Consider the following 25947-nt stretch of genomic DNA (forward strand, 5'->3'; position numbering starts at 1 on the left):
TACAACACAACGTCAACAAAAACAGAAAACAAACAATTGTTTTTTTGTTTTAATCAACAAAACAGTGACGCAATATTTTCTATCTTCTGTTAGCTAACCGTGTTAGCCTATCTGCCGCACAGAGCTAACGCCAGCTGATACGACAAAAGAATGTCGCGTCACTGCGTCTATTTGATGGTGCAGTTGACGAGGGTGGGGGCCCTGCACAGCCCCTTTCCCTTCACCTCAAACCCGCAGCCTTTATAGTTGGCCACGCCCCTGCAGTCCACCTGCAGGTCGGGCTGCACACGCTCCCAGACCCGCTGTTTGGACTGCAGCTCCCTGTCCGGCTCACCTGAGGGAACACACACACATATTACATTTACATATAAAACATATTTACAAAATCCGTTACATTAGCTCCATCTTAGCTAGCTGACTGGCTAATATTGTGTTTCAGTTGTCACACCTGCGTCCGAACTTTACAAATCTGTAGATCCTGTTAGCGCTTCCCGTAACTAGCAAGCAAAAACACAGCATTATTCAACTTCCTGTTGAGTTGAGGCTATGGTCCTGATAGTTGTTTTTTTTTTCGTCTTATAAGAAAAAATATTAACCCAGAAATTTCATTAGGTCCCTAAAAATAAAAAATAAATCAGATGGCTAACATCGCATCCAAGGACTTCACAACAAATCAGGTTATTCTGCTTTTAGCATTATAGCTAGTGAAGTTCGCTACACATTACGCTGAGATACGTAACAAAAAACATACGCACAGACACCAGAAGGAAATTATTGTGTTTACGTCACAAAAGAGCCATGCAAAGAATTACTGTTGATGCTAGCAGCAGCCATCTTGAAACACGAACTTCAGGGACCAGCGGCTGAAACTTTCTACTCATAACCACAAAATTATGACCTCCAAGAGCAACTGGAAGCTAGCTAGCTATCTAAACCCGACCATAGCGAGTTAGCTTCCTGCGCTAGCTCATACGTTTCGATCGATTTATATTCTTCATTTTTCTCACCAGGGTGGTTGAGGAAGGTGACTCTGTCGCCAGGTGCAGAGCCTGTGGGTGGGGCCAGTAGTTCTATGCAGTCATCGGAGGTGGAGCAACAGAGGATGCGAGCCTGGGAGACCACGCCCTTTAGCTTACACGCCTTCACGTTACACAGGAGTACTGCAAAACCACCCTGGAAAACATGGGTTATCAAAACAATGCTTAATAATTGGTTAGCTTAGCATTAGCGCGCGGTGTGTTCCGATATTTCGTTACCTCCTCCAGTTGCGTTTTCTCGCTCAGCTTGCTCACGACCATGCGGGGCGCGTTCTCGCCCACATCCACTTCCTGGACGGACATGGACTCGACCAGCGGGTGGCGCCGGACGCCGAGGATCCGCCCCACCCTCAGGTCGAGGCGGGACACGTCGATGCGAGGCTCCGCCCCCAGGGAGAGCGCTACAGTGGTGGGACCAGCTGCGTTTGTGAAAAGAAGGAGGATATGTTTTTTTTCACTTCCTTCACATCTTCCCTATTTCCACAGTTCCCCTCCTCCTTACCTTTCCTCTCTCCTCGCCTCCTCCGGCCTTGTGAGGTGGACGAGTGAGGTGCACGAGCGGCAGCTGTTGCCCCGGCAGCGGGAGACAGTTGATTGACAGGTGTTGCGGGGGCGGTATTAACAGTTGGAGGAGGCGGAGCCGGCGAGAGCAAGGCCTTGGCTAAAAAACAAGAGAGAGAGAGAGAGAGAGAGAAAGAGAGTGTTGTTATATAATCAGTAAATAAATGCAGGAATTTATTTCATGTGTTGTTTATCTGCTTTTTATCTTTTGGACCAAACTCTGAAAGATTTTGATTTAATAATAAAATTATTATTGAATTCTCTGAATAATGAGCTGCAGCTGAGAGACAGCCGTGTGTGTGTGTGTGTGTGTGTTACGAGGACATTATAGGACAATTGTCTACTGGAGACGTTTGAAAAATTTGTTTTTAATAAAAACCTCAACAAATTTGGGACAAGTTATTGCATTTCAGAAATGAATGGCAAAGACAACTTGACCTGTAACCCAAAGGTTGGCCGGTCAAGTCTCTGGGGTTCCCCTGAGCAAGAACCCCCCCACACACACACACACACACATTGCTCATTGTTAATTGGAAGCTCCAAATCGGGGATGTCAGTCTCAGAGTCTGGTCAAGTTCACTCAATATATGATTATAATGGTAAGCTATCGAAGTCAGAATTTCAAAATAAAAGTGTTGCTGTTATTTTGAAATGGAGTAATATGGAAGAGGATAGATTTAAAAAAAAAATATATATAGATATATAGATATATTCATATCCCTAAATGAATTTTGTTTTAAATATTTAGTGGCGGGACACATGATTTATAATGTGGGGCCACATGAGGGCCACGGGCAGCAAGTTTGAGAGCTCTGCTCTAAATTGACCCCAGCCACTAGAGGGCCACATCGAGTGTACTCCTTGTGCAAGGTCCCAAGGATATTTTTAAAGAGCTGATGACAATATAACCATGTTATTAAGATGTCATTTTATAAATGGAATATGTTGATAATGAGAGTGCGTACCTGTGCGTCTCCCCTTTTTGTCCTGCAGCTGAACTTTCAGCTGCTCGATGTCCTTCTTCAGTTTGCCGTTTTCCACCAGCAGCTTCTTCTGCTCTCGCACCGATGCCTGCAGGACTGAAACAAACGCCGCACAGTCATCAGCATATTGATTCACTTTCATCGCACATTTTCCTCTCCGTCTCCATCGTGTCAGTGTGAAATCAAAGCCACGGATAAAATCCTATTCGTGATTGATCAGAAACACTGAACCCCTCGTTCTTACGCGCTTTCTCTCGAGACAGCAGGGCGTGAGTTTTGAAATACTCCAGGATCTGCTCGCTGTCATCTGGATCAAGCTTCCTCACTGCAGCCGCCAGACTGAGAGACACAAACACAGAGGGTTAGAGACAAGAGGGAGACACAGGGGACAGAGACATGTATCCATTCTCCTATAGAACAACATCCCAGTGGTCAAATATTACTCAGTATCATCACATGGGCTTTCGACCAAGAAAATGAGAAATCACAGAGTCGTCAAAGATCATAACTCTGGCGCAGTCCGTCTGAAAATGTGGGTCACTGTTGGTTGGTGGATGGCGAGTGAGTTCTCATGGTTATTTTGACAAATATACGGTAGCCCTGGAGTGCCAAAAATATAAGAAGAAAACGCTACAACATTTAGAAGAAAACGCTACAACATTTAGAAGAAAACGACAAATACAACATTTAGAAACGCTACAACATTAAGAAGAAAACATTACAACATTTAGAAGACGCTACAACATTTAGAAGAAAACGCTACAACATTTAGAAGACGCTACAACATTAAGAAGAAAACTACAACATTTAGAAGAAAACTACAACATTTAGAAGGCAACATTTAGAAGACGAAGAAGCACTATAACATTTAGAAGATACAACATTTAGAAAGAAAACACGCTAGAAGAAAACGCTACAACAACATTTAGAAGACACTACAACATTTAAGAAGAAAACACTACAACATTTAGAAGAAAACACTACAACATTTAAAAGAAAACGCTACAACATTTAAGAAAACGCTACAACAAAGAAAACTACTCATTTATTTGGGAGAAAAAAACGTTTGTGACTCTGACATTCACTCTTCGTGTTTATTACTCCTGTCAGATTATGAGGATTGATTTAAAAATCTGGCTGAAATATTCTATGTCCTTCCTGTCTGAAAAAAAAACAAAAAATACCAAGTATGTAGAGTCAAGTGTGTGAACAGACATGTCCTCATAAACACACACACACACACACACACACACACGGACAACAGCTGCTAATCAAACTGCAGAAATGTAGCAAGAGATGCAACAGCTGAAGCCAGGCGTCCTGCTATAAATACACACACACACACACACACACACACACACACACACACACAGAAGTTGTATTTCTACAACACTGTAGCACATTAACTTAAATATAACCTCATCTAAATGTTTAGAAATCTGTAATAATTTAACATAATCTGAGAATAAAAACAAACCAATTTATACTGGGGGAGAAAAAAAAGCATCATATCAAATTTCTTTCAACAAAAACATTTATTATTTATTGTTTCGCCAGGAAAACATAAAAATAAGAAAGAAAACAAAAGCCAGAACAATAAATTAAAAACTGAAGATTGGTGCAGCTGCAGAGGTTTAAATTAAAAGAAAAATAAATGAGCAGAATAATCCAATATTGTGCCAATCACAAATATGTCCAACTTCAAAGCGGGATTTAAACTTCAGGCGCCCTCTGCAGGACGTCTGGCTCGTATTATTGTCCTCGCTTATTTAAAACAGTTTAAAATAAAAAGAGGACGAGGACAAACACACGTACCTGGGGGGAAAGAGGTTGCTGGTGTCGTCCATGTTGTCCTCCGCACGGTCGCAGACAGAGAGCTGAGACAGTGAGAGCGACTGAGTCTCCGTCAGCTGTCAGCTTCCATCTGCCCAAGGAGGTCAAAGGTCAAAAGAGTGGCTCCCACAATGACTCTGTGGGAGTCAGTCCTGATGAAAACAAACATCATTTACACTTTTTTTTGTGTGTGATTTTTAAATAATTAATTGTTGGGGTTTCTTAGTTGTCGTGAGCGCCCCCTGCTGCTGATATGAGCAAGTGCTCTCATTGACGACCGGGTTTAAAGTCACGTTTGTAAATCACTCACTCTCCCGCACCAAACCCCATCAAGAAAATCAGTGATTTTAGCGTCACAGCACACAGGAACTTGACTTTCCTCTTGGAAAAGTCTGTCTCACAGTGAGACAAAGACAAATATCACAGACTGAGAAGTGCTGACTGGTTCTGACCAGCGGTCGGTGTGTTATTAAGTGTTATTTTTATTTTAGTTCTACCTCCAGGAACGACCTCGCTTTGTGTGTGTGTGTGTGTGTCAGTGTCTTGTGTCATAGTCGAGCTCAGTAGGTGTTTGGCGCCCTCTGGTGGACAACAACCAGAGCCACAGACCAGATATTTCTCATCTTATCTTATTTTTCTACCTTTAACAAAACATTTAAAATGCAATAAACGTTATTTATATGTTTCCTTCATTCAAGTGTCATTTTTAAAAAATATTTTCATTGTTTTTGTTTGAATTTCTTCATTTTATATTTCAGTTTTGTCTCCATAGCAACACATATAACAACAACCGAGCAATAATCTGCCGTCTAAAAAACATATTACACAGTATAACCCACCCATATTATACACAAGCACAGATTATCTCATAATCTCATTATGTCAGATTGTAGATTTAAAGGTTTTCAAATTAATTTGTTTTGATTTTTAAAAAAAATGTATTAAAAGTCTTACAAATTCTTTGGCAACTCAGCAAAATGTAAATATTATTGATTTATTTTAAATTTAAAAATAAAGAATTTAAATCCACTATGTTTAGAAATTATACTGACTACGTCATCATATTGTGTTTATTTATTATTTAATAATGATTGTGTTTTGGGGGGTTATATTTGTTTTATATTAATTAATTACACAAATTAAATATTCAATAAAAAAAGAACAATTGAACAATAAAGACTCAGGATCAATAACACAGTTATGAAAAATATCCACAAGAATGAGCTAATATTTTAGAAAAGTGAAGTAAAAATATTTGTTTTTCTTTTAGAATTACTGCATTCATCAAATAGAGTAATTTAATGATTTAGAAATAATCCTAATTTCATTTTAAATCCTAACGTTTTCGTGTTATGTCGTTTTTTTCGACGATTTTGAAAAGTCCGAGTGCAGCCGAACTCAGGTGAGTCATTTCCGGGCGGCGTCGACAATTTCCGTATCTTTCTTTGGGGTGGCGCGCGAGAGGGGCGGGGTCAATAGGCGCGCTCGCGCTGCTATTCCAGGCAGTAAGTTTTCTGGAGAAGGAGGAGGGTTTCTATCGGAGAAGGAAAAAAGTTGTGAAAATCGAAAGATTTGGACTGAAACTGTGAAACTGTGGCGCCGAACACGTGAGTTTGTCTTTACTCGTGTTTGTCCTGAGAAAAAAACGCATGTTTTTGTTCGTTTTTCTACCTGTTTTTAAAGAAGAAGATAAAACCCGAAGCGGAAACACCGTCACACAGGTGCGTTTACGTCGCTGCGTCCGTAAACAAACAAAAAAGACTGTATTTTTATTTTCCTCGTTATTTTGACGTTAAAACAGTGATTTACGGGCTGTTTTCGAACATTTGACTGTTATAACTATGCCGATTCATCGATTTTGTGATTAATTGTCGATGAATTTCGAGAGAAAGTTGTTTTGTTGACAACTTTTAACTCACGAGAAGTTTTCACGTTTCGTGCGACATCGAAACGATTTTACACACTAACAGTACAGTATTAAATGAATTGTCAACTATTTTGTATTTTTTTAAATAATGAAAACAAGTTTTGTTAATTTTTCAGCTTCTTAAATGTGAATATTTTCTGATTTCTTTGCTTCATTTAACAAACAAATCATTAAAATTGAATCATTTTAGTTTTGGAGCAAAACAAAACATGAGATTACTTCAACGTTTGGGTTTCGTAATTGATTTAATCAAGAAAATAATCACTTTTACGTTTTTGTATCAAAATTGCTGTATATTTGTGTTTATTTTAGCGATAAAAGAACTCACATTGATATTCAACGTTTGACTGTTAAAATGTGAGAGTTATCCATTTTGTGACGAATTCTAGTCGAATTTCGAGAATAACTTTTTTGGAATAAATGTTTTCGTACTAGTAGTACAGTAATAAATTCATCGTCAACTGTTGTTTGATTTTAAAATTCATTTTAGTTTTTGGGGCAAAACAAAGCATTCATTATTTCCTTGTTTGTGAAACATTTTTAAACATTTTATGGACCAAACAATTAATCGGTGTATTCGAGAAAACAATCGACAGATGAATTGATCGTGAAAATAATCATCGTCTGTAGGACGTTTATCGGCCATTTCTGATTGAAGAAAACTTTGTGAAAAATTGTGAAATATTGGATAAGAAGTTTTGTGCTTCTAGGAAAAGGCGAGTTTGGCATGCAGATAAAACGTAAACAAAAGTAAATGCGAAAAAGTGTTTGTGTTTTTTTTAAAAAAAATGCAAGAATTTCCCACGTTTTTTTAAATTTCGGTCAATTTGACAGTTTGATAAAGTGTTAAATGAGTGTTGTTGTATTATTTTACTTTTGTGACCTCAAATAAGAGAAACTAGTCGACCCCTGGTTGCAGCTTTTGTTGAGGATTCAGCTCCAATTTGGGGGGAAATTGAATTCTCATGGTCTTAATTTAATTTAGGTTTTATTCTGTCAGGCTGTAAACAGCACGTGATACGACGACGTCAATCACTGTGGCTGGAGCAGAAAAACAAGTCTACGATGTCCTAAGAACACGTTCACGTCTTTATCTCACTGTGAGACAGACTTTTCCAACAGGAAAGTGAAGTTTGTAAACCACTCACTCTCACACACCAAAGCCCATAGAGAAAACCAGTGATTTTAACATCACACACACAGGAGCTGTTGATCCACTGCTGCCTCCATCACTCAGTTCAAATGTGCTATTTTGTAAAATTCGGCATTTGAAACGCTTTGTTCAGATTAACCTCAGTGACACAAAGTCACCACACGGGGCAGCAGTAGACCAGCAGCTCCTGTGTCTCCGTGAGATTAAATCACTGATTTTCTCTATGGGGTTTGGTGTGTGTCAATTATTCCATTATCAGTTAAGTTATTGTGTGTGTGTGTGTGTGTGTGTGTGTGTGTGTGTGTGTGTGTGTGAGAGATTCTCTGAGGATGTTTGAGGATGAATCAGTTAATATTGAGAGAGCGAGTGAGTGAGTGAATCCAGCTCAGCAGGTTTTTTTTACTTCATGAACCAAAAGTGTTTGACTTGTGTGTTTGTGCAACAACACACACTCGCACGCGCGCACACACACACACCAGTGTGAAATGTAGAGGGAGAACGAGGCATGTGTGTGTGTGTGTGTGTGTGTGTGTGTGTGTGAGCTCGGCCTTTTCATTCACTGACCTCTCACCTCTGATCGGTCATTATAAAACATCAGTTTCTGCGAGACAGCGGTGAACTGATGAATCCTGACTGTGACGACATTAACCAGCGGTGAACTGATGAATCCTGCGTGTGACGACATTAACTCTGCTCGTCTCACTAGTTAGTGGTGACTTTATAAACATGTTACAACTCCTCTGTAACTGAAGGTTTATAGAACTTCATTCTTTATAACATAACTTTACATGTGTTTAAATGTCTGTGTAACTGTCACGATTTCTATGATTACACTCCTGCATCGTTTCCTGTCAGTGGTGTTTGACTCATCGTCTGCTCAGAGGTCACATGTGTCAGGATTAAGAGGTGTGTGTGTGTGTGTGTATGTGTGCGTCTGTCTGTCTGTGTGTGCGTGCGTGCGTGTGTGCGTGCGTGTCAAACAGGGAGTGTCTCGACAGGTTATAAAAGGTCGAGTATTAGTTTTATTCTCACAGCTCTGTCTCTCTTTATCTGTGTGTGTGTGTGTGTGTGGTGCTGAGTGAGTGTGCGTGCCTGTGTGTGGTGTGCCTGCATCATGCATGCATCTGTGAATTGTGTGTGTGCTTGTGGAGTGTGCTGTGTGTGTGTGTGCGTGCCTGCATCATGCTGGTGTGTGTGTGTGGAGTGGGCGTAAGGCGCGGTGTGTATGTGTGCCTGCATCATGCTGGTGTGTGTGTGTGTGTGTGCCTGCATCATGCTGTGTGTGTGTGTGTGTGTGCCTGCATGCAGTGTGTGGTGTGTGTGTGAGTGAAGTGAGTGTGTGTGTGTGTGTGTGTGTGTGTGTGCCTGCATCATGCTGGTGTGTGTGTGTGCATCATGCTGGTGTGTGAGGTGTGAGTGCGCGGCGCAGTGTGTGTGTGTGTGCGTGCCTGCATCATGCTTGAGTGAGTGTGTGTGTGTGTGTGTGTGCGTGTCTGTACCTGCAGAGAACATTCCTGTGACCTCAGCACTGATCAGTACGCTCTCGTCTCATCACAGTATCAAGTTCAGAACTTTATTAAGATTTCTTGTCATTTAATATCGCATGACGTGTTTTTTTATTGTGTTAGTAACCTGTGTGTGTGTGTGTGTGTGTGTGTTTTCATCAGTAACATGATTTATGGTAACGTCATTTGGTGAATAAAAGAGAGGAAGAAAATAGTTGTGTAACATTATCATCATTATTATTATTATTATTATTATTATTATTATCATTGTTGCAGTAAAAGTTAAATAAGTATTTTGTAATCTAATGTTTTTGGTGAGTTTGTTAAACTTTTATAACTTTACAGCAGTGATATTATGTAAAATGTCTTTGTAACATTGGTTAAAGGTTTGTGAAACATCGCAATGTAAGTCACACATTTTTACTTGCGTGTTTTAGCGTAAATGTTTGCCCCGTGTTTTTTGTAAGTTTGGGCAATAATGTTACATTATTGATGCGTTTTCACGATCGTTTTTTGAACTTGAACTTTCAAACTTGTTTTTTGAACGTAAGTCACGTGTTCACGATAACAAAGGAAACAAAAGAAACAAAGGAAAGGCAGTTGTTTTTATTTTGCTGTAGAAACTAATGATTGTTTTCATTTTCTCCTCAGGTTTCGTCGGTCGACCAATCGCACGTCTGGTCGGTGACGTCAGCGCTTTGGTATTGATCCGATCTTTGGACACTGATGGTGGATTATTGATCGCAGGCAGAAGCAATCGACGCCTGACAAGCGGAATATTCGTGAAGTCAAACCTGCTGAGAAGTTCAGTCGGTGAAGCTGATGTGTGTTTGTTGCTGATCAGCTGACTTGATGGCGGCGTCAGAACTGATCCAGGACAGTGACGACGTCCGTCCTCACGTGGAGGTGGACGTGACCGCTGAGAACCCTCCCTCGCCTCCTCGTCCTCCACGGGTCGCCAACGGGAACCCGATCCAGCTCGCCTCCCCCACGTCAGTGCCCGCCCACGACGCCCACGACGGCAAGAACAAACACGTGCGCGGCAGACTGAGCCGCCTGCAGGAGAGCCAGCTGATCCACTCGCTGAGCAGCAGGCTGCGGCGACGCTGCGACTATGTGAAGATCAACGTGCCCGAGGAACCGGCCGACCGCCTCCCGAAGGAGTGGTGGAAGACGGGCGTGGCCTTCCTCTACGCCCTCTTCAACCTCTTCTTCACCACCGTCGTCATCACCATCGTCCACGAGAGGGTCCCGGACAAGTCGGTCAACCCGCCGCTGCCCGACAAGTTCTTCGACTACGTGGACCGGGTTCCCTGGGCGTTCACCGTCGCCGAGGTCAACGGGCTGATCCTGGTCGGACTCTGGCTCGTCCAGTGGCTCCTCCTCAAACACAAGTGCGTCTCTGTCAGTGCTGGTGTGTGTGTGTGTAGTGTCAGTGCTGCCCTCTAGGGGCTGGAATTACTTTTGTAATCCACACAGGAGCTACAGTTCAAATATTAAAAGCTACAAGAATAGAAAATAAAAAGTCCATCACAAAATCAAGTGCACACAAATTTGTTTGTTGGCATCTGAGGCTGAACTTTTTTTTTTTTTCTTTAGTAAGTCGTTCATCTTTCTACCCACTCTGCTGAGAGTGACCAACGCTTGTGTCTGCCGCTAACTCTGTCACTAATTCTGCTGCTAACTCTGTCACTAACTCTGCCGCTAACTCTGTCACTAACTCTGCAGCTAACTCTGCCGCTAACTCTGCTTCTAACTCTGTCACTAACTCTGCTAACTCTGCTAACTCTGTCACTAACTCTGCCGCTAACTCTGTCACTAACTCTGCCGCTAACTCTGTAACTCTGCCGGTTGCTAACTCTGCCGCTAACTCTGTCACTAACTCTGCCACTAACTCGGCTGCAAAATCTGCTGCTGACTTTGTCACTAACTCTGTTGTTAACTCCGTCACAAACCCTGCTGCTAAGCTAACAGCTGAGTCTGTAGATTAGTTTGTTTATTTTTATTTTATTTCCTGTCCTGGTTCAGAGCGATCATCGGTCGCCGTTGCTTCTTCCTCATCGGGACTCTGTACATGTATCGCTGTGTCACCATGTACATCACCACACTGCCTGTACCTGGGAAACACATGGTGTGTGCTCCAAAGGTAAATACACACACACACACACACACACACTTTTACTGCAGTGTTGTATGTTTTTAATTGTTTTAAGAATGTTTGTTTGTTTGTTTGTTTGTTTGTTTGTTTGTGTGCAGCTGTACAACGACTCAACGGGGAAAATCTGGAGGATTCTGAGGCTGATCTCAGGAGGAGGTAACACACTTTAAACATTACATGATATTTAAAGTCATTCTGAAAGAATGGCTGATTTAAGTCTACGATGTCTTAAGAAGATGTTCACGTCTTTATCTCACTGTGAGACACATTTTTCCAACCGGAAACTGAAGTTTATAAATCACTCACTCTCCCACACCAAAGCCCATAGAGAAAATCAGTGATTGTAACATCACACACACCTCCATCACTAACTTCAAATGTCTTATTTTGTCACTTCGGCATTTGAGAAGCTTCGCTCAGATTGACCTCAGTGACACAAAGTGACCACACGAGGCAGCAGTAGACCGCTCCTGTGTCCCTGCGAGCTTAAATCACTGATTTTCTCTGTGGGCTTTGGTGTGGGAGAGTGAGTGGTTTAGTCTGTCTCACAGTGAGACAAAGACGTATTTGAGACCTTAATCTCCCGCTGGCTGCTGAAGTGTTGACGTCCCAGCAGGAAGCTAACGTGAAGTTTTCCTTCCCGTGACGTTCAGGTTTGTCGATGACGGGATCTCACCTGATGTGTGGGGACTTCATGTACAGCGGCCACACCGTCATGTTGACGCTGTCCTACCTCTTCATTAAAGAGTGTGAGTACACACACACACACACACACACACACAGAGTTATTGACGGATTGTGGATTATAATGACAAAAAAAAATGGAAAATGATGTAGCTCCCTCGTGTGGCTCGGAGGTGTACTGCAGTTGCACGGCTGGAAAAGTGTTTGCTATTTAAAGTCTTTAGGGACTAAATAAAGAGTCTTGAGTCACGTCCAAGTCTCTAGGAATAGAGACTAAACTAGCCAGGTGCGTCTCAAACACTGGGTCAAGACCCACATATGGGTCGTGGGAGATTTTGTTGGGGTCCCCAAACAAATTTGTGGAATTTTCCCATTTGTGTGTATTTGTTTTAAAGAACATGCACAAAATAAAAGTTTACCAAACACTCCTGGGAATGATTGAATCAGACGAGCGATTCCCAAACACTGGGTTGGGACCCACAAAGGGGTCGCGGGAGATTTGTTCATCTTTTGGATTGGGAACTTTGGAAATATTCTAAATTGGAAACTTTCCATTGCAATTATTGGGAATTTTTGGCTGTAAATTGACCTTTTTTTCCCACGATGTATATTGTGATTTCAGTAACGATAGTTTGCCGTATTTGAGAATTGGCTCCCCATAGTCCCCAAAAACTGGACCAGACCATAAAGCGTCTCTAACGCAAGCTCCACCCCCCACTCGTCCAAGCTTCCAAATATGGTCACTTCTGTGTTCCATAAAAACCAAGAAGGTTCTGGACAAACAAACCCAAACTGGGTTCTTCTCGACATCAACGGGTGATGTCACAGCAGGTCAGGTTGTGATGCGTGTGTGTGTGTGTGTGTGTCCTCAGACTCTCACCGCTGGATGTGGTGGTATCACGCCCTCTGCTGGTTGCTCAGTGCCTCTGGAGTCATCTGCATCCTGGTCGGTCACGAGCACTACAGCATCGACGTGGTCATCGCGTACTTTGCTACCACGCGGACGTTCTGGTGGTATCACACCATGGCCAACTCACATGTAGGTGCACACACACACACACACACACACGCACACGCACACACAGCCATATCGGATGCATGTGTGTTCATGTTGTTCGTTTGTGTCCAGTCGCTTCATCAGGCTCCAAACAGCTGCCTGTCCAGAACGTGGTGGAACCCCATCTTCAACTTCCTGGAGAGGAACGTCCAGGCCACGGTTCCTCTGGAGTTCTCGTGGCCGGTGTCGTTGCCGTCGTCGTGCCGGCAGAGATACAGGATCGTGGAGGGAACGAGGGACGAATGAGGACGGAGGACGCGCGGAGAGCGACCCGCACCGGTGGAAGCGGAAGAGGAAGAGGAGGAGCCACAGAGGAGGTGCCGTCACGTTCACATAAACACCTTCACCTCTCAAACCTCCTTTGAGCCATTGACTGAGTAAATAAGTGAAGATCAGGTCCAGGTTTTCTCAGGTTTGTAAAAAAGACTGTTGCCTGTGAGTTCCTGAACTGTGGACGACCAAAAAACAACCTTCTGTTCCTTTATAAAGGAAGTTTACAATTTAAATTATAAGTCTTAACGTAATGAAAACACATTTTGTTTTTCTGAGCATTAAACTGAAATGTGCTCACTCTGCGTCCGATTTTTTTCACTTTCATCCAAAATCAACAGGATCCGAATAAACAGAGGTTTTCATGCGTAAAAACAACCAATATAATCCTTCAGATTATTGTTTTGTGATTATTATTATTGTTATTACATCCGTGTCTTTGCGGTCGTTTTTGAGGGCGTTACCGTGCAGAAAAAATGTTGAAACTTTACAAGCAGTTGCGTTGCTCAAGGGCTCTACGGCGCCCCCCCGAGGTGAAAACAGGCAGAATTTGGTGTGAAGATGTTTTCGAGCGGGACGAAGAAAAAAGTCGGCCGTCGCCGTGGGCTCGACTCAACAGGAAGTCGGCCGTTTTGCGCGGTACGTAAATGAGCGAGACATCAAAGGATTCAAAAGTGAGGTCAGAGAACTGGGACTTTAATAAAATTGAGTAAAAGTCTTTGCAAAGGACATAATCTTACAAGATGGCCGATACAATATTCCAGTGATTGATTTAATCTATTTGTTTATTTTCCCGTATTTTTTTTCCTCCTGGCAGCTGCTGGTTCCTCCTCCTCTTCCTTTTACCCTGGGAAAAAAAAAAAAGATTAAACTGAGGCTAACAGTCACACACACACACACACACACACATATATAGCAGTGGACATACGTAGTTGTCTCGTGCGGACCATCCAGGATACAGCTGCATGTGGAGTGATCGCTCCTTTTGGGCCAGGTCGTAATATTTGGACTGTTCAGAGCTGGACAGAGAGTTCCACTGACACAGACATGAGTTTGCACTTAGAGACATTTTTAACGTGACAGTTCAGGGTTTTCTAAAGTGTGTTTGCAGTATCTCACTGTTACACAGACTTTACTAACAGGAAAGTCAAGTTTGTAAACCGCTCACTCTCCCACACCAAAGCCCATAGAGAAAATCACTGATTTTAACATCACAGCACTCAAGAGCTGTTGATCCACCGCTGCCTCCATCACTGAGTTCAAATGTCTTATTTTGAGACGTCGTCATTTGAAATCCTTTGTTCAGATTGACCTCTGCGACACAAAGTCACCACACGAGGCAGCAGAGGACCAGCAGCTCCTGTGTCCCCGTGAGCTAAAATCACTGGTTTTCTCTATGGGCTTTGGTGTGGGAGAGTGAGCGGTTTACAAACGTCAGTTTCCTGTTCCTGTCTCACTTTGACACGTCCTCCTGTGACATCACAGCGACGTCTCACCTTGCGTCCCAGGACGCGGTTGATGGCGGCGCTCTCTCTCTCTCGTCCCTCCTGAAGGACTTTGTGTCTCGTTTCCTTCATGAAGAGCATGAAGGCGTTGAGCGGCTTCTTCACCACCTGCCTGCCGCCGCCGCTGCTGCTGAGGGCGAGAGACATACACATTACACAGAGAGAGAGAGAAAGTGTGTCCGCCATCATATGAAAAAAGAAGGTAAAAGTTCCGCCTTCACTCAAACCCCTCAAAAACCTCACCTGGTGGCGCCGTTGACACGGAAACAGGGGCGTGTCACGGAGTGGGCGTCTGTGATTGGCTGGTCGTACGGCGAGGACGGCGGTAAATGTGTGTCGCTGTAGAGCAGGAGGGGAACGAGAGGATGGACGGACGACTGCAGACAGACCAGTTTTAAAATCTTTAAATTCACACACTTTCATTTTAACATGGATGTTTTTTTAATGTTCTTAACGCTGTGAAACATCGTGATCGCAAATATATCAGTGAGCGTCAGATTTCATTCAAATGTTCAACTGTTTATATAAAGTTTGTTGAAGCAGAAGAAGAAAAGTCATGTGTTAAATGATTCAAATGTGATGAAATTTGTCTTATTTTCTTTCAGATTTTTATTTTCTTGCCTCACTGCACGGACACGCCGTGGCTCAGCGGTTCACTGGCGTCGTCTTTAACTGAAAACGACGACAGCTTGTGGCTTTTAATGTTTTTTTCTTCTCCCTTCAAACGCTAATGTTTACGCTAACGCGAGGCTACAAGATGGCCGACACTCTGAAGCCCCGAGACTGTGAGTGTCACGTTTAACACTGATCGTGTTAGAGACGAAGCATATGACTCACACACACACACACACACACACACTCACAGCAGCAGCAGTGGTGGTGGTGTTGTGTCGCCCCCCGCTGGTCACAAACTGCTGCTGCTGCTGTTGTCGTCCCGTCTCCTGAAAGAAGATAAAAATAACTGAAATATTACAACAAATGATTGATTTTACTGAACAAAACAAACAAAACCACAGTTTAAAGATGTATTTTCAACTCTGTTTATATAAATAATGTCACAAAATGACGTTAAAAACAACGTTGAATAAACCATTTTATTTTTTAAAAAATCATTAAATCATGATTTATCTGTTCCAAATGCTTTAATAAAAGCACTTTGATTTAAAAATATATAAATATTAATGTAATTAAACTGTTAAACATGCTAAAATATGAATGTTTTAATGATAAATAAGAATAATGATCTGACTGTTTCTCACGCAGAGACTTGACAGACGAGTAAATCAGCGACAAAAACATAAATAAAACAAATAAAATGCACATTTACCTGTGGATTTGACGTCTGCTCCATAATTAAATTCAGATAAATCCGATTAAACTGCGATAATACGTGAGATTCACACCATGTCAAACTGAAGACTGAGGAAAAAAATCCACTTCATGATGTTTTGTGTGTATTTTTTTTCTTCTTCCCCGGAGGTTTTTCTGTCACTGCTCATTTTCATGTTTTCTGTCACTGTGTCGTTCATGTGTTTGTCCACTTGGGGGCAGCAGAATAAAAAAACAAAAAAACCCTAGGAACGATTTTTCCAACTCGTAAAAGTCACTTGTTCCGCAGTAAATTAGTCACAAAAGTTTTTATTCGTTACGACACGGTTTATGTGCGTGGATGGAGTTAGCTAAATATCGCAAAAAAACAAAACATTAATGCGTCATAAGGAAAGATTAAACTGCGATAAATGTCACTCACTGTGAAGACAGGTCATTGTTTTTCTTCGTAACTTCGTAAGTTTATAGCTTTTGTTGATTATTGTTGTTTTTTCGTAAACAAAAAAACGCAGAACGTTGTTTCTTTGTGTTTTCAGTCAAACTTCGCTCAGTGTCGCGGTCGCCGCCGTCCGCCAACGACGTAAGACAAATCACTTCCTGTGTGCAGCTGGGGGAATGTCCCCGGGCGCCACAGAGAGCACGGTTTAATCCACATGTATCAGACAAAGTTACGTACTACAGCTTTAATGACAACAACATACTCTTTTTTTTGTGTGTGTGTTCAGTGAAACTGTGGACGACCTCCTTCCACGTTTCCTCAGGCTCACATCTCTGACCTTTGACCTCTCCTCAGCCTGTAGCTTCAGCACTGTCACGATCATCAGACTGAATCTCACTGAAGAGAGAGACGCTGCAGCACGGGGTTATGAATATGAATCTGAGACGTTTAACACGTTCATATTTGTACATGTTTTTATTTAAATGATTGTAAAATGATCACGTGATCACATTTAATCTGATCAGGAGGCGGTGGAGACTGAAGATTAGACTGAGACAAGGCATGGATTTACAGAGGAGGATTATAGAGCCTCATGAAACAAAAAATAAATAAAACAAACCCAAAACAGCCTGAATTCTGAGATTAAAATCTAAATTCTGACTTTGAAAAGACTGAATTGTAAGATTACAGTTAGAATTCTGATTCTAAAAAGTCAGAATTTGGGAGAAATAGAGTCTGAATTATGAGATTAAAGTCAGAAACCTGAGAAAAAAGACTGAATACTGAAATCAAAGTCAGAATTTGGGAGGAAAAAAAGTATAAATACTGATTAAAAGTCAGAATTCTGGGATTAAAGTCAGAAAAAAATCTTAATTCTAAAATTTCAGTTAGGAAAAAAGTTTGAATTATGAGATTAAAGTCAGAATACTAAGAACATGTATCTACCTATCTGTCTCATTCATGTTTACTATAATTATTTTGTTTTGCATTTATTTTTGTGTTCATCATTTTAATCGCTTGCATGAACTCATAATTAGATAAAAGAAATAAAAGTAGTAAATTGAGGTTCTTTACGCAATGAAAGAAGCATCAAAACATTTAACTCATTTTATTAATGATAATAAACGTCCTTGTAATACATTTTAACATATATATTATAATCATTTCTTTATTTTGATATAATTCATGAGTAATGAAGTATTAGCCACTAACACGCTAATCCTTTTTATTGCTATTTATGCGTGTTTCTCGTCGGACAGTATTCGCGTCCGTATCTGCAGCCGGAAGCGGAAGTGACAGGCGAAAACATTCCGCGCCAGTTTGTAGCAGAAACGCTGGTAGAGACTCGCGACTGGTCGTGCGGTGACGACATGGAGCCCGAGTCCGAGCTGAGCCTCGACATCATGTCGAAGACCGACGTCCTGCGGGTCATCGTGGCCGAGAAACTCACCACGGCCGCGCAGGAGATCCTGGCCGTGGTGGAGAGGACCGTGGCCGGCTACGAGCAGGAGGCGTCGGTGTTCAGAGAGGAGATCGACCGGCAGAGGAGGCAGCTGGAGCTGCTGCTGCAGACCCCGAGCCCGGAGATCAAAGCCGAGCCAGTGGGTCCGTGTGACAACAATCCACCATCACCGCCGAACCCCATTGACAAAAACACGGATTTAACCCTCCTTCATTTGCGGCGAAACGCAGCGGCGTCGGTGTCAAAACACAATAACTGCACTAACTCCTCGTCAATTCGGCTTCATTCAAACTTGGTTTGCGCAAAAGTATAGCGTCAAAGTGTGCACCGACGAATTTCAGGCTTACGCTAACAAGTAGCGATAGTGATGAAGTAATCGCTCCATTAATCTGTACCTTTTTTTTCCCTTATTATTTAAATCAGCTGATTGTTATTGAATTAATTGAGTAAAAACTTAATTACACTATTTTAAAAGTTATTGTCCTGAGAAATGCTGTTGCTAAAAATGTGATCATTTGAAAAAGTTTTTTCACATTATTTACAATATTTACTTCATCTGTTATGTTATTTTAAATGTAAGCGTGCTGGAGAAACGGTTTAATTAAACCATTTTTGCATCATATATCAACTATGGGCATCAGTCGATCAGTTAGTCGCTAACTTAAAAAAGTAAATAAATAAACGTACATTTTTGTTAGCAGCAGCCATTTTATATGACGTGCTGCTTATTTAGTCACATGAATTAGCAAATGACGTCGTTAAATTGTCGCGAATTCCGTTTTTGTGTGTGTTTTTACAAAGTAAAAGAAAATTCTAACCTGGTTTTTGAATTATTTTGGACTCTTCCAGAAGCAGAGCAGGTGTTTCCAGTGAGCGAGCCGCTCCACAGCGGAGGTGGACATCATCACGAGGAGCTACAGCAACAATACGAGCTAGGTGCGAATAAAGTGCGAATTATGAGATTAATGTCGGAAATCAGATAAGAAACATCTTAATTCTAAGATTTGAGAATTCAAGTCAGAAATCTGGGGGGAAAAAAGACTGAATTTTGAAATCAAAGTCAGACTTCCTTAAGAAGTGCTTTGTGGACACTAAGTGCGTAAGCTATGATCGCGATTCCTGAGCGTTACCTTTGTCAATGCCAAAACAATTCTTAGTAATTTACTGGTAAAACTCGTGTGTTTTAGCTAGGCTAACTGTCATCTTGCGGCTGATTACGAAGCAAATTTTAGCTTCTGGGGTTTCTCTGAATTTGTCGAGTCACATTTTCCGACATTTGACGTTGCAAAAGTACTGCCGACATTTTTTGATATCTGTTGACATTGCGATCTTTGTTATTTTTGATGTCATTTTCGATGGGTTTCTAACAGTAAATCGCGTCTCTGCAAATATAGAGGACGGGAGCACGTGTGTCCTCACGGGCACCGGAGAACATTACGAGGACGAGCGAGCGCTGGCGCCCCCTACAGACGACCAGGCTCCACTCACAGAGCTGGATTACAAGAATGCATTAATGTACGACACATTATCACAGTTATGACGTGAACTACGTTGATGTGAACAAACTTTAAAGGAGGTGAACACAAATTTCTGTTTTTCCTGCGCTCAGGTCATCGACTCCCACAGTTCGGGCTAAGAAGCGCAGACGATATCTGAGCCGCCTCCCTATCAAGATCCGCCTACTGGAGGATCCTGGGATTGAGGTGATCAACAGAGAAGGTGAGTTGAGTGCTTCAGGCTGGTTCTTAGTGCAGGCGGCACTCGGCGCAGTCAATGCTGACTGTATCTCACTGTGAGACAGACTCACTCTCCCACACCAAAGCCCATAGAGAAAATCAGTGATTTTAACATCACAGCACACAGGAGTTGTTGATCCACTGCTGCCTCCATCACTAAGTTCAGATGTCTTATTTTGTGAATTCGGCATTTGAAATCCTTTGTTCAGATTGACCTCAGTGACACAAAGTGACCACACGAGGCAGCAGTAGACCAGCAGCTCCTGTGTCCACGTGAGCTAAAATCACAGATTTTCTCTATGGGGTTTGGTGTGGGAGAGTGAGTGGTTTACAAACTTCAGTTTCCTGTTGGAAAAGTCCGTCTCACAGTGAGATAAAGACGTGAACGTGTTCTCAAGATGTCGTAGATTTTATAAGAGGAGTCTTTTATGAAGTGGTTAGTGATTTTAACATCACAGCACACAGGAGTTGTTGGTCGGTGGACTTGCTCTCTTTATAGTACTTTGTTAAAACACCTTAAAATTGTGTAACTAACTAGTTAAAATCTGTAAACGCATGTTTGTTTGTGTTCCAGTTTATAAAAAGTACCCACAGAAGACCCTGATGTGTCCTGCTCACCTGCAGGAGAAGGACTTTCTGGACACGCTTCGGTCCATGTTCCCACAGCTGGCGGACGATAAATCGTTCGACTTATTCATGTGCACTCGAAAAAGGAACATGTTTCCCGTGAGTGTGACGAGTCTGACACCGGTCGAGGTCTACAAGAAAATCAAGGGCCGATCGGCCCTCTTCATCCGCCTGAGGGTAAAGAAGAATCAGCTGATTGTTTGTTCATATACAGCCACGGGAAATTGGAGTTTTTAAACCGCTGTCTCTCCTACACCAAACCTCATAGAGAAAATCAACATTTTTAGCTCACGAGGACACAGGAGCTGCTGGGCGACTGCTGCCTCGTGTGGTCAGTTTGAGTCGTGGCAGTAAATCCAAACTAAGTTTTACAAACACAGACGTCATAAAACAACACATTTGAACTTAGCGATGGAGGCGGCACTGGATCAACAACTCCTGCATCACTACAAGCTTAAATCACTGATTTTCTCTATGGGCTCTGGTGTCGGCGAGACAGTGATTCACAAACTTCACTTTCCTGTTGTAAAAGTCATAAAACAGTGACATAAAACTATAAGCATGTACTTAAGGTATCGTAAAATGTGCCATTCCGTCTCACAAACACACATTTCTTGCATTTCAGAACCAAGCTGCTGCTGATCTCCCATCAGACCTCGAGCAAACCGAAGCACAGAGCCACGTGGACCTTAAGATCCATATCCTGAAAGACTCTTCGGCCAAATGTGAGTCTAAACGTGGTGATTTTAAACCAATGTATATGTTCAGTTGGAGCAGAAAGAGATTTAGTTGTTACCATGTAAACAGTCTTTCAGAGGTTTTTCTTCGACATCCCTTCAATGATTCCTTTGTGTGTTCCAGTGATCGAGAATTGCCCGTTTCACAAACTTCAGTGTCCTCGCCATCTACAGGAGACGGACTTCCTGGACCTGCTGAGGTCGACCTTCCCTGCGCTGGCGGACAGTGAAACATTAGAGCTTTTTACGTCCGACAAAACCAAGAAACTGTTTCCTCTGAACGTTACGACTCTGACGCCGGAGGAAATCCACAAGGACATGGTGGCCAAAGAGCGCCTGTGCCTCTACGTTCTACCGAAGGTATTCTGTCTGCCTCACGGTGTTTGTCAAACTCTTCACTGTCTTGTGCGTCACTCAGAAACTTGAGATTCAATATCTGCTTTCAGCCTCTTGAAGACCTCCGAAGCAGCGACAGAGATCCTCCATCAGAAGGTGATCCAACGGTGCTGAAGAACAGGTAAGTCCAAAACAAGGAGTCCACCATCGTCATCTGCACGTGTCACGATCCAGGTCCTAATCTCTGTCCTTGTTTCCCAGGGATCGGTCTGAACGGAACAGCAGAGGTCGGTCCAGACTAACGGCGACCTCTTTAGAGCTGAAGATCTGGATTCTGGAGGACTCAAACATCAACCGTCTCTCAACCAAATGTAAATGAAAAGTGGTTTATTCTGCACTTATTCTGCACTGTTGGCGTGTTTAGGTTGGTGATACCATTAAGAACAGATCAGCAGTATTTGGGTCCAGTAACTTATAAAGAATGAGATTGGACATCGGAGTGAACTGGTATGAGTCTTTTGGTTTGGAACGACTTCCAAGAAAGAAAGACTGGACTTTGCAAACTCAGGCTTGTGCTAATGCTAACACGCGACCTTCTTATTCAGTCAGTCGTGCAAGAACACATTTGACACCAAAACTGGTAAATAGTGCTGGGGAGAAGAACGTCCAGAACATCCACCTTGACCTACAGCCCCTAGAACCCGACAACCTCAGCTTTTATCTCTGTCGGTGTGACGACAGCAGATAATCCACATATTTGATTTTGCAGAGGGTTACCGCCGGAGGCCTTTCCTGACGCAACCCTCCCATTTTCCTGGCTTGGTCTCCGGGACTAGGAGTACCCCTTGCTCAGGGGTACCCCAGCCCTTGATTTGGCAGGGATTCAAACTCTAAACCTTTGGTTTTAAGCCCAAAATTTCACCGTTGGTCCGTGGGCTGACTCGCAACATCAGATAAAAAGAAGAAATTGGATGGACTGTTTGCAGGACTAACTTTTAATCAATCCGCTACCAGCTAACTCATCGACTTCTTCCTTCTTTTCTTTCAGTGTTCCAAAAGTACAAGCAGCAGAAGCTGCAGTGTCCTGTCGGCCTGCAGGAGACGGAATTCCTGGATCTGTTGAGGTCCACCTTCCCTCAGCTGGCACCTGGAAGGTCCTTTGACTTCTTCCTGTCTGACAGATCCAAGAAACTCTTTCCTCTGCAAGTCGAGACTCTTACGCCAGAGGAGATCCAGACGGCAGTCAAGTCCTTTGGATCCGGTTACTCGGCTCTCTACATCCGACTAAACGTACGTCCGTTTGTTGCTGCTAGCGAATGTGAGGTCTCCTCACAGGACACAGTCCAGTTTACTGCTTCATTTCGCTTTAGCTTTGATGCTAATGACTCTTTTCTAGATTTAATACGTAAGACATTTTGAGTAAGTCAGGCTGTTGCTATCAAACTCCAATTTATGAAGGATATATTGTTTTAAATTCGTCATTATTTGAGGGTTCTTTGTCTTTCAGGCTGTTGACGAAGTCCACACCAGAGATAATGATCTTTTGTCCACCGCTGATCAAACAATGCCGACACCGAGGTAAATCAAAACGCAGAGCCAGCATTTTTTTTCTCAGCCTGCAGATGTTGAAGACCAGGGACCTCGTGTTTAAACCGTGTGTACGCACAAAAAGACGGCGTACGCTTGCTTTCACGCACAGGCAGCATGTATCAAAATGTACTTGGCGTGGAAGTTTGCGGATCGCAGCGCAAACTCTCGAGCTGCGTGAGAATTTGCGGAGGGCTCCGAAAACGCTTGTCAGGTGGAGACGCTGCAATATTGAGGTCTGAAACTTATCACAGTGTTTCAAAATAATATTATTAATGTGTCTTCAGTGACTAACCTGAATTATTCTGTGACAAACAATACTGATACTCCACGTACGAACATATGTGGATAACATCAGAGAGGACATTGGACACAAAACTGATCCTGTGTGTGAACACACACACACACACACACACACTACAAATGTGTGCACTTCCATTTCTTACTTCAAGTGTGTGTGTGTGAACACTTTGCTCACTACCGCCCCTGGAGCTTGTAAGGTGCTACAGCACAGACACACACTGCCAGTTTTAACAAGAGGAAGATCAAGATCGACCGCATGCAACAGGTAGGTGGGATTTGTTCAATTTATATCGTTTATGTCTTAGTGATGTTAATTACTTTATTACAATAACTGTTAGCTGCTACTGTAAGCTAGTTGTGGTTAGCTGCTGGCGTTAGCGATATTATACTTGTGCTAACATTAGCAACTAGCACATTTTTTTTATACTTTATTACAATAACTGTTAGCTACTACGTTAGCGATGTAATAGGTGTGCTAACATTAGATATCGCGAACTGCTTACATTAGCAGCTAGCGATTTTTTTATGTACGATTATATAAGACACATTATATAGACACAAATTCTAAAAGTCTAGAAATGTATAAATATAAATGAAATTATAAATTTAGTGGAATTTTATAAAAACCACACCCATCTTTACATGCTACTATAATGACATTCAACTGTATATCAAGTCCCTAAAAGTCAAAATGAAATCCAAAAGTGCTAAAGAGCTTAATAAATTTTCTATTTAACTAATGAAGTAACCTCTTTTTTTTCTTTGCTTAAATGAGGTAATTAATATCGTTTTTTTATTAAAGTAAACGTGGTGCAGACCTGGTCTATAGGAAAAGTGATCAGCATTGTGAGCTGCGGATCACAGCCGATCTGCAAATTGTCAATTTAATATAAATGTGATCTCTTTCTGCCTACTTAGGTAAGCTAGCCCCTGTGAGACGTTGGACGCCAGAGGAAATTGCTGCTATAGAAAAAACATCTGAAGAAGTTCATTGTGAGGCAAGATGTTCCAGGTAAAGCGGACTGTGAGCACTGCGTTGCTACAGAACCGCAAACGCTGCAAAAAGAGACTGAAAGCAGTCAAACATTACATCAAAGATAGAATAACTGCCATGAGAAGAACCTTCTAATGACAGCAGTTCAACGATCAGAGGTATGGACTCATTTTCACTTTGGGCTCCTACACGTCTTTGTTGAAATGTAGCTTCTGTGGTTTTAGCAGTCGACAACACGTTAAACAAGTACGACTGTTTGTTTATCCGTTTACTTTTGCAGTAATGATTGTTTTGTTTTATGTTTCTTTAAATATGGACAAAGACGCTTTTTTATTTTCGTTTTGTGTAAAATCTGTTGACTGACTTGTTGCAAAAATAAATACATGCTCCTTCAGGATAACTTGTTGAAAGCATTTTATTTTATTGTTGGCCTCACAGCATAGCTGCCTCAAGTCTTATCAAGTGCTGGTGCTGACGATCATTATCTGATTACCGTGTTGTTACCCTGTCCTCCTGTTGATGAGTTAATGAGTTAACAAGGCATCTGTGTGAAGGGAAAAGAGATGGAATGAAGAAAGAAGAGAATTAAGTCAGTGTCTATGTGCAGTAGAAACCATTAATGGGCCCCAGATAGTAACTGAACACCCCGCAAAGATAGAAAAACAAGACAAGTGTATGAAATCTTGGTACTTAGAAGTGATTTTTGTGATTGGGAATTTTTTTTACAGCAGTGTAGAACCACTGGAAAGGGTGGATCCCATAAATGACTAAAGAACTGGTGGGCCCCCTGAGGGGCAAACACCAGTATGTGTGTGTGTGTGTTTAGTGACTTGCTTTGAGCAAATTACTGAATTTAATTTTCCACAAATGAATATTTTCTTGCTGTAACACAAACACACGTCACTCTATAATGTTTTAAACGCTCCAAAATAAAGTAACGGACTAACTAGCGGTGGCTAATCAATCTGGAGACTCCGGAACACCGGCATCTTCTTCCTCCCTCTTCCTCCCTCCCCAGCTTCCAGAACACACTCGGTGACAGTAATGAACGGATCAGTCTAAACATACATGTTACGCCAGGAAAAAAAAAAGAGCAGTCGCTTTGACCCTGACGTTTAGTTAAAAAAACCCGACCAAAATAACCTATTTTTACAGATTTATACGTCATAAATGAATGCGTTGATCGCGCACTTTCCTTCTTTTTCTTATATTTCCCTCTTTCTTTGTTGCCTCATTTGTCCTTTTTCTTCAGGAAGACGGCGTTTTAGAGTCATTTGTATATTCATGTGTGGGTGGAACAGGGGCGTGGTCTGTTACTCATTCACCTCCGCTCAGTTTCACGTTTGCTGGGATGTATAAAGTAAATGTGCGCAGGACTCGGCGTACGCACAGTTTTATAAATCTGAGATTTTCTTTGCGTACGTACTTTTCAAACTTGGTGCGTACGCCGTCTGTTAGTATGAAAGCTGCGCACTCTTTTATACATGAGGCCCCAGGTCCTGATCTCTACTGTCCTTGTTCCACAGAGTGGACGGTCCACAGAACACGAAGAGCCACATGGTTCTCAACGTCCGCTTCCTGCAAGCGCAGATCAACGTGGTCTCAGCTTTGGGTAAATTTAAAGCGGTTGATTTTAATGTAGACGTCTTGTATCACGTTTGTGGATCAAGAAAAATGATCTTGTTCCTCTAGTGTTGAAGAGGAACCCGGTGCAGGAGCTGCGT

The 25947-nt window shown here is 42.2% G+C and overlaps 4 protein-coding genes across 7 annotated transcripts in view; 2 read left to right on the forward strand and 2 right to left on the reverse strand.

Annotated features, from left to right (window-relative positions):
• Positions 1–34: 34 nt before the first annotated feature.
• LOC122766594 (aminoacyl tRNA synthase complex-interacting multifunctional protein 1-like) lies at positions 35–4527 on the reverse strand. Of its 2 annotated transcripts, none has more exons than XM_044021584.1 (7): positions 4397–4527; positions 2826–2920; positions 2564–2677; positions 1540–1698; positions 1269–1456; positions 1008–1176; positions 35–334 (listed from the first exon to the last, which is right to left on the reverse strand). In XM_044021584.1, the coding sequence occupies exons 1-7, from the start codon at positions 4426–4428 to the stop codon at positions 168–170; spliced, it is 924 nt and encodes a 307-aa protein (XP_043877519.1). In that variant the 5' UTR covers positions 4429–4527; the 3' UTR covers positions 35–167. The 2 variants fall into 2 exon arrangements, with proteins under 2 accessions (XP_043877519.1, XP_043877518.1); XM_044021583.1 differs by having other exon boundaries at positions 1008–1173; positions 1257–1456; positions 4397–4526.
• Positions 4528–5883: 1356 nt separating this feature from the next.
• Positions 5884–13468, forward strand: LOC122765971 (phosphatidylcholine:ceramide cholinephosphotransferase 2-like). Of its 2 annotated transcripts, none has more exons than XM_044020492.1 (7): positions 5884–6021; positions 9651–10393; positions 11028–11145; positions 11256–11313; positions 11811–11906; positions 12714–12880; positions 12971–13468. In XM_044020492.1, exons 2-7 carry the CDS (start codon positions 9852–9854, stop codon positions 13142–13144), a joined length of 1155 nt encoding a protein of 384 aa, XP_043876427.1. In that variant the 5' UTR covers positions 5884–6021; positions 9651–9851; the 3' UTR covers positions 13145–13468. The 2 variants fall into 2 exon arrangements, with proteins under 2 accessions (XP_043876427.1, XP_043876429.1); XM_044020494.1 differs by lacking the exon at positions 5884–6021 and adding an exon at positions 6033–6135.
• Positions 13469–13864: 396 nt separating this feature from the next.
• LOC122765972 (transcription factor 7-like) lies at positions 13865–15559 on the reverse strand. The gene is made up of 4 exons (XM_044020495.1): positions 15537–15559; positions 14665–15050; positions 14097–14204; positions 13865–14015 (listed from the first exon to the last, which is right to left on the reverse strand). Exons 2-4 carry the CDS (start codon positions 14860–14862, stop codon positions 13941–13943), a joined length of 381 nt encoding a protein of 126 aa, XP_043876430.1. The 5' UTR covers positions 14863–15050; positions 15537–15559; the 3' UTR covers positions 13865–13940.
• Positions 15560–17692: 2133 nt separating this feature from the next.
• Positions 17693–25947, forward strand: part of LOC122766279 — a 10082-nt gene continuing 1827 nt past the window's right edge. Inside the window, exons 1-13 of one of the 2 annotated variants that reach the window (XM_044021007.1) lie at positions 17693–18046; positions 18753–18839; positions 19274–19418; positions 19513–19622; positions 20214–20443; positions 20892–20991; positions 21128–21363; positions 21450–21520; positions 21601–21710; positions 22388–22629; positions 22847–22917; positions 25750–25835; positions 25916–25947. The exon at positions 25916–25947 is cut by the window's right edge and continues 204 nt beyond it. In XM_044021007.1, coding sequence (XP_043876942.1) covers positions 17812–18046; positions 18753–18839; positions 19274–19418; positions 19513–19622; positions 20214–20443; positions 20892–20991; positions 21128–21363; positions 21450–21520; positions 21601–21710; positions 22388–22629; positions 22847–22917; positions 25750–25835; positions 25916–25947 — 1755 coding nt within the window. In that variant the 5' untranslated portion in view covers positions 17693–17811. The remainder of the gene's footprint in view (positions 18047–18752; positions 18840–19273; positions 19419–19512; positions 19623–20213; positions 20444–20891; positions 20992–21127; positions 21364–21449; positions 21521–21600; positions 21711–22387; positions 22630–22846; positions 22918–25749; positions 25836–25915) is intronic. The other variant, XM_044021008.1, reaches the window with a different exon arrangement.

This window comes from Solea senegalensis, linkage group LG3 (assembly GCF_019176455.1).
Source record: "Solea senegalensis isolate Sse05_10M linkage group LG3, IFAPA_SoseM_1, whole genome shotgun sequence".
NCBI lineage: Eukaryota > Metazoa > Chordata > Actinopteri > Pleuronectiformes > Soleidae > Solea > Solea senegalensis.

What these genes read in the sequence shown, in the direction of transcription:
- LOC122766594 (XM_044021583.1), bottom strand. Translation starts at nt 4,428, where the DNA reads ATGGACGACACCAGCAACCTCTTTCCCCCCAG. An exon ending in AGCAACCTCTTTCCCCCCAG is followed by an intron (nt 2,921 to 4,396) that starts GTACGTGTGTTT and finishes TGTGTCTCTCAG; the next exon opens with TCTGGCGGCTGCAGTGAGGA. An exon ending in GCTGTCTCGAGAGAAAGCGC is followed by an intron (nt 2,678 to 2,825) that starts GTAAGAACGAGG and finishes CGTTTGTTTCAG; the next exon opens with TCCTGCAGGCATCGGTGCGA.
- LOC122765971 (XM_044020492.1), top strand. Translation starts at nt 9,852, where the DNA reads ATGGCGGCGTCAGAACTGATCCAGGACAGTGACGACGTCCGTCCTCAC. An exon ending in TGGCTCCTCCTCAAACACAA is followed by an intron (nt 10,394 to 11,027) that starts GTGCGTCTCTGT and finishes GTCCTGGTTCAG; the next exon opens with AGCGATCATCGGTCGCCGTT. An exon ending in ACATGGTGTGTGCTCCAAAG is followed by an intron (nt 11,146 to 11,255) that starts GTAAATACACAC and finishes GTTTGTGTGCAG; the next exon opens with CTGTACAACGACTCAACGGG.
- LOC122765972 (XM_044020495.1), bottom strand. Translation starts at nt 14,862, where the DNA reads ATGATGGCGGACACACTTTCTCTCTCTCTCTGTGTAATGTGTATGTCT. An exon ending in ACCGCGTCCTGGGACGCAAG is followed by an intron (nt 14,205 to 14,664) that starts GTGAGACGTCGC and finishes TGTCTGTGTCAG; the next exon opens with TGGAACTCTCTGTCCAGCTC. An exon ending in GGTCCGCACGAGACAACTAC is followed by an intron (nt 14,016 to 14,096) that starts GTATGTCCACTG and finishes TTTTTTTCCCAG; the next exon opens with GGTAAAAGGAAGAGGAGGAG.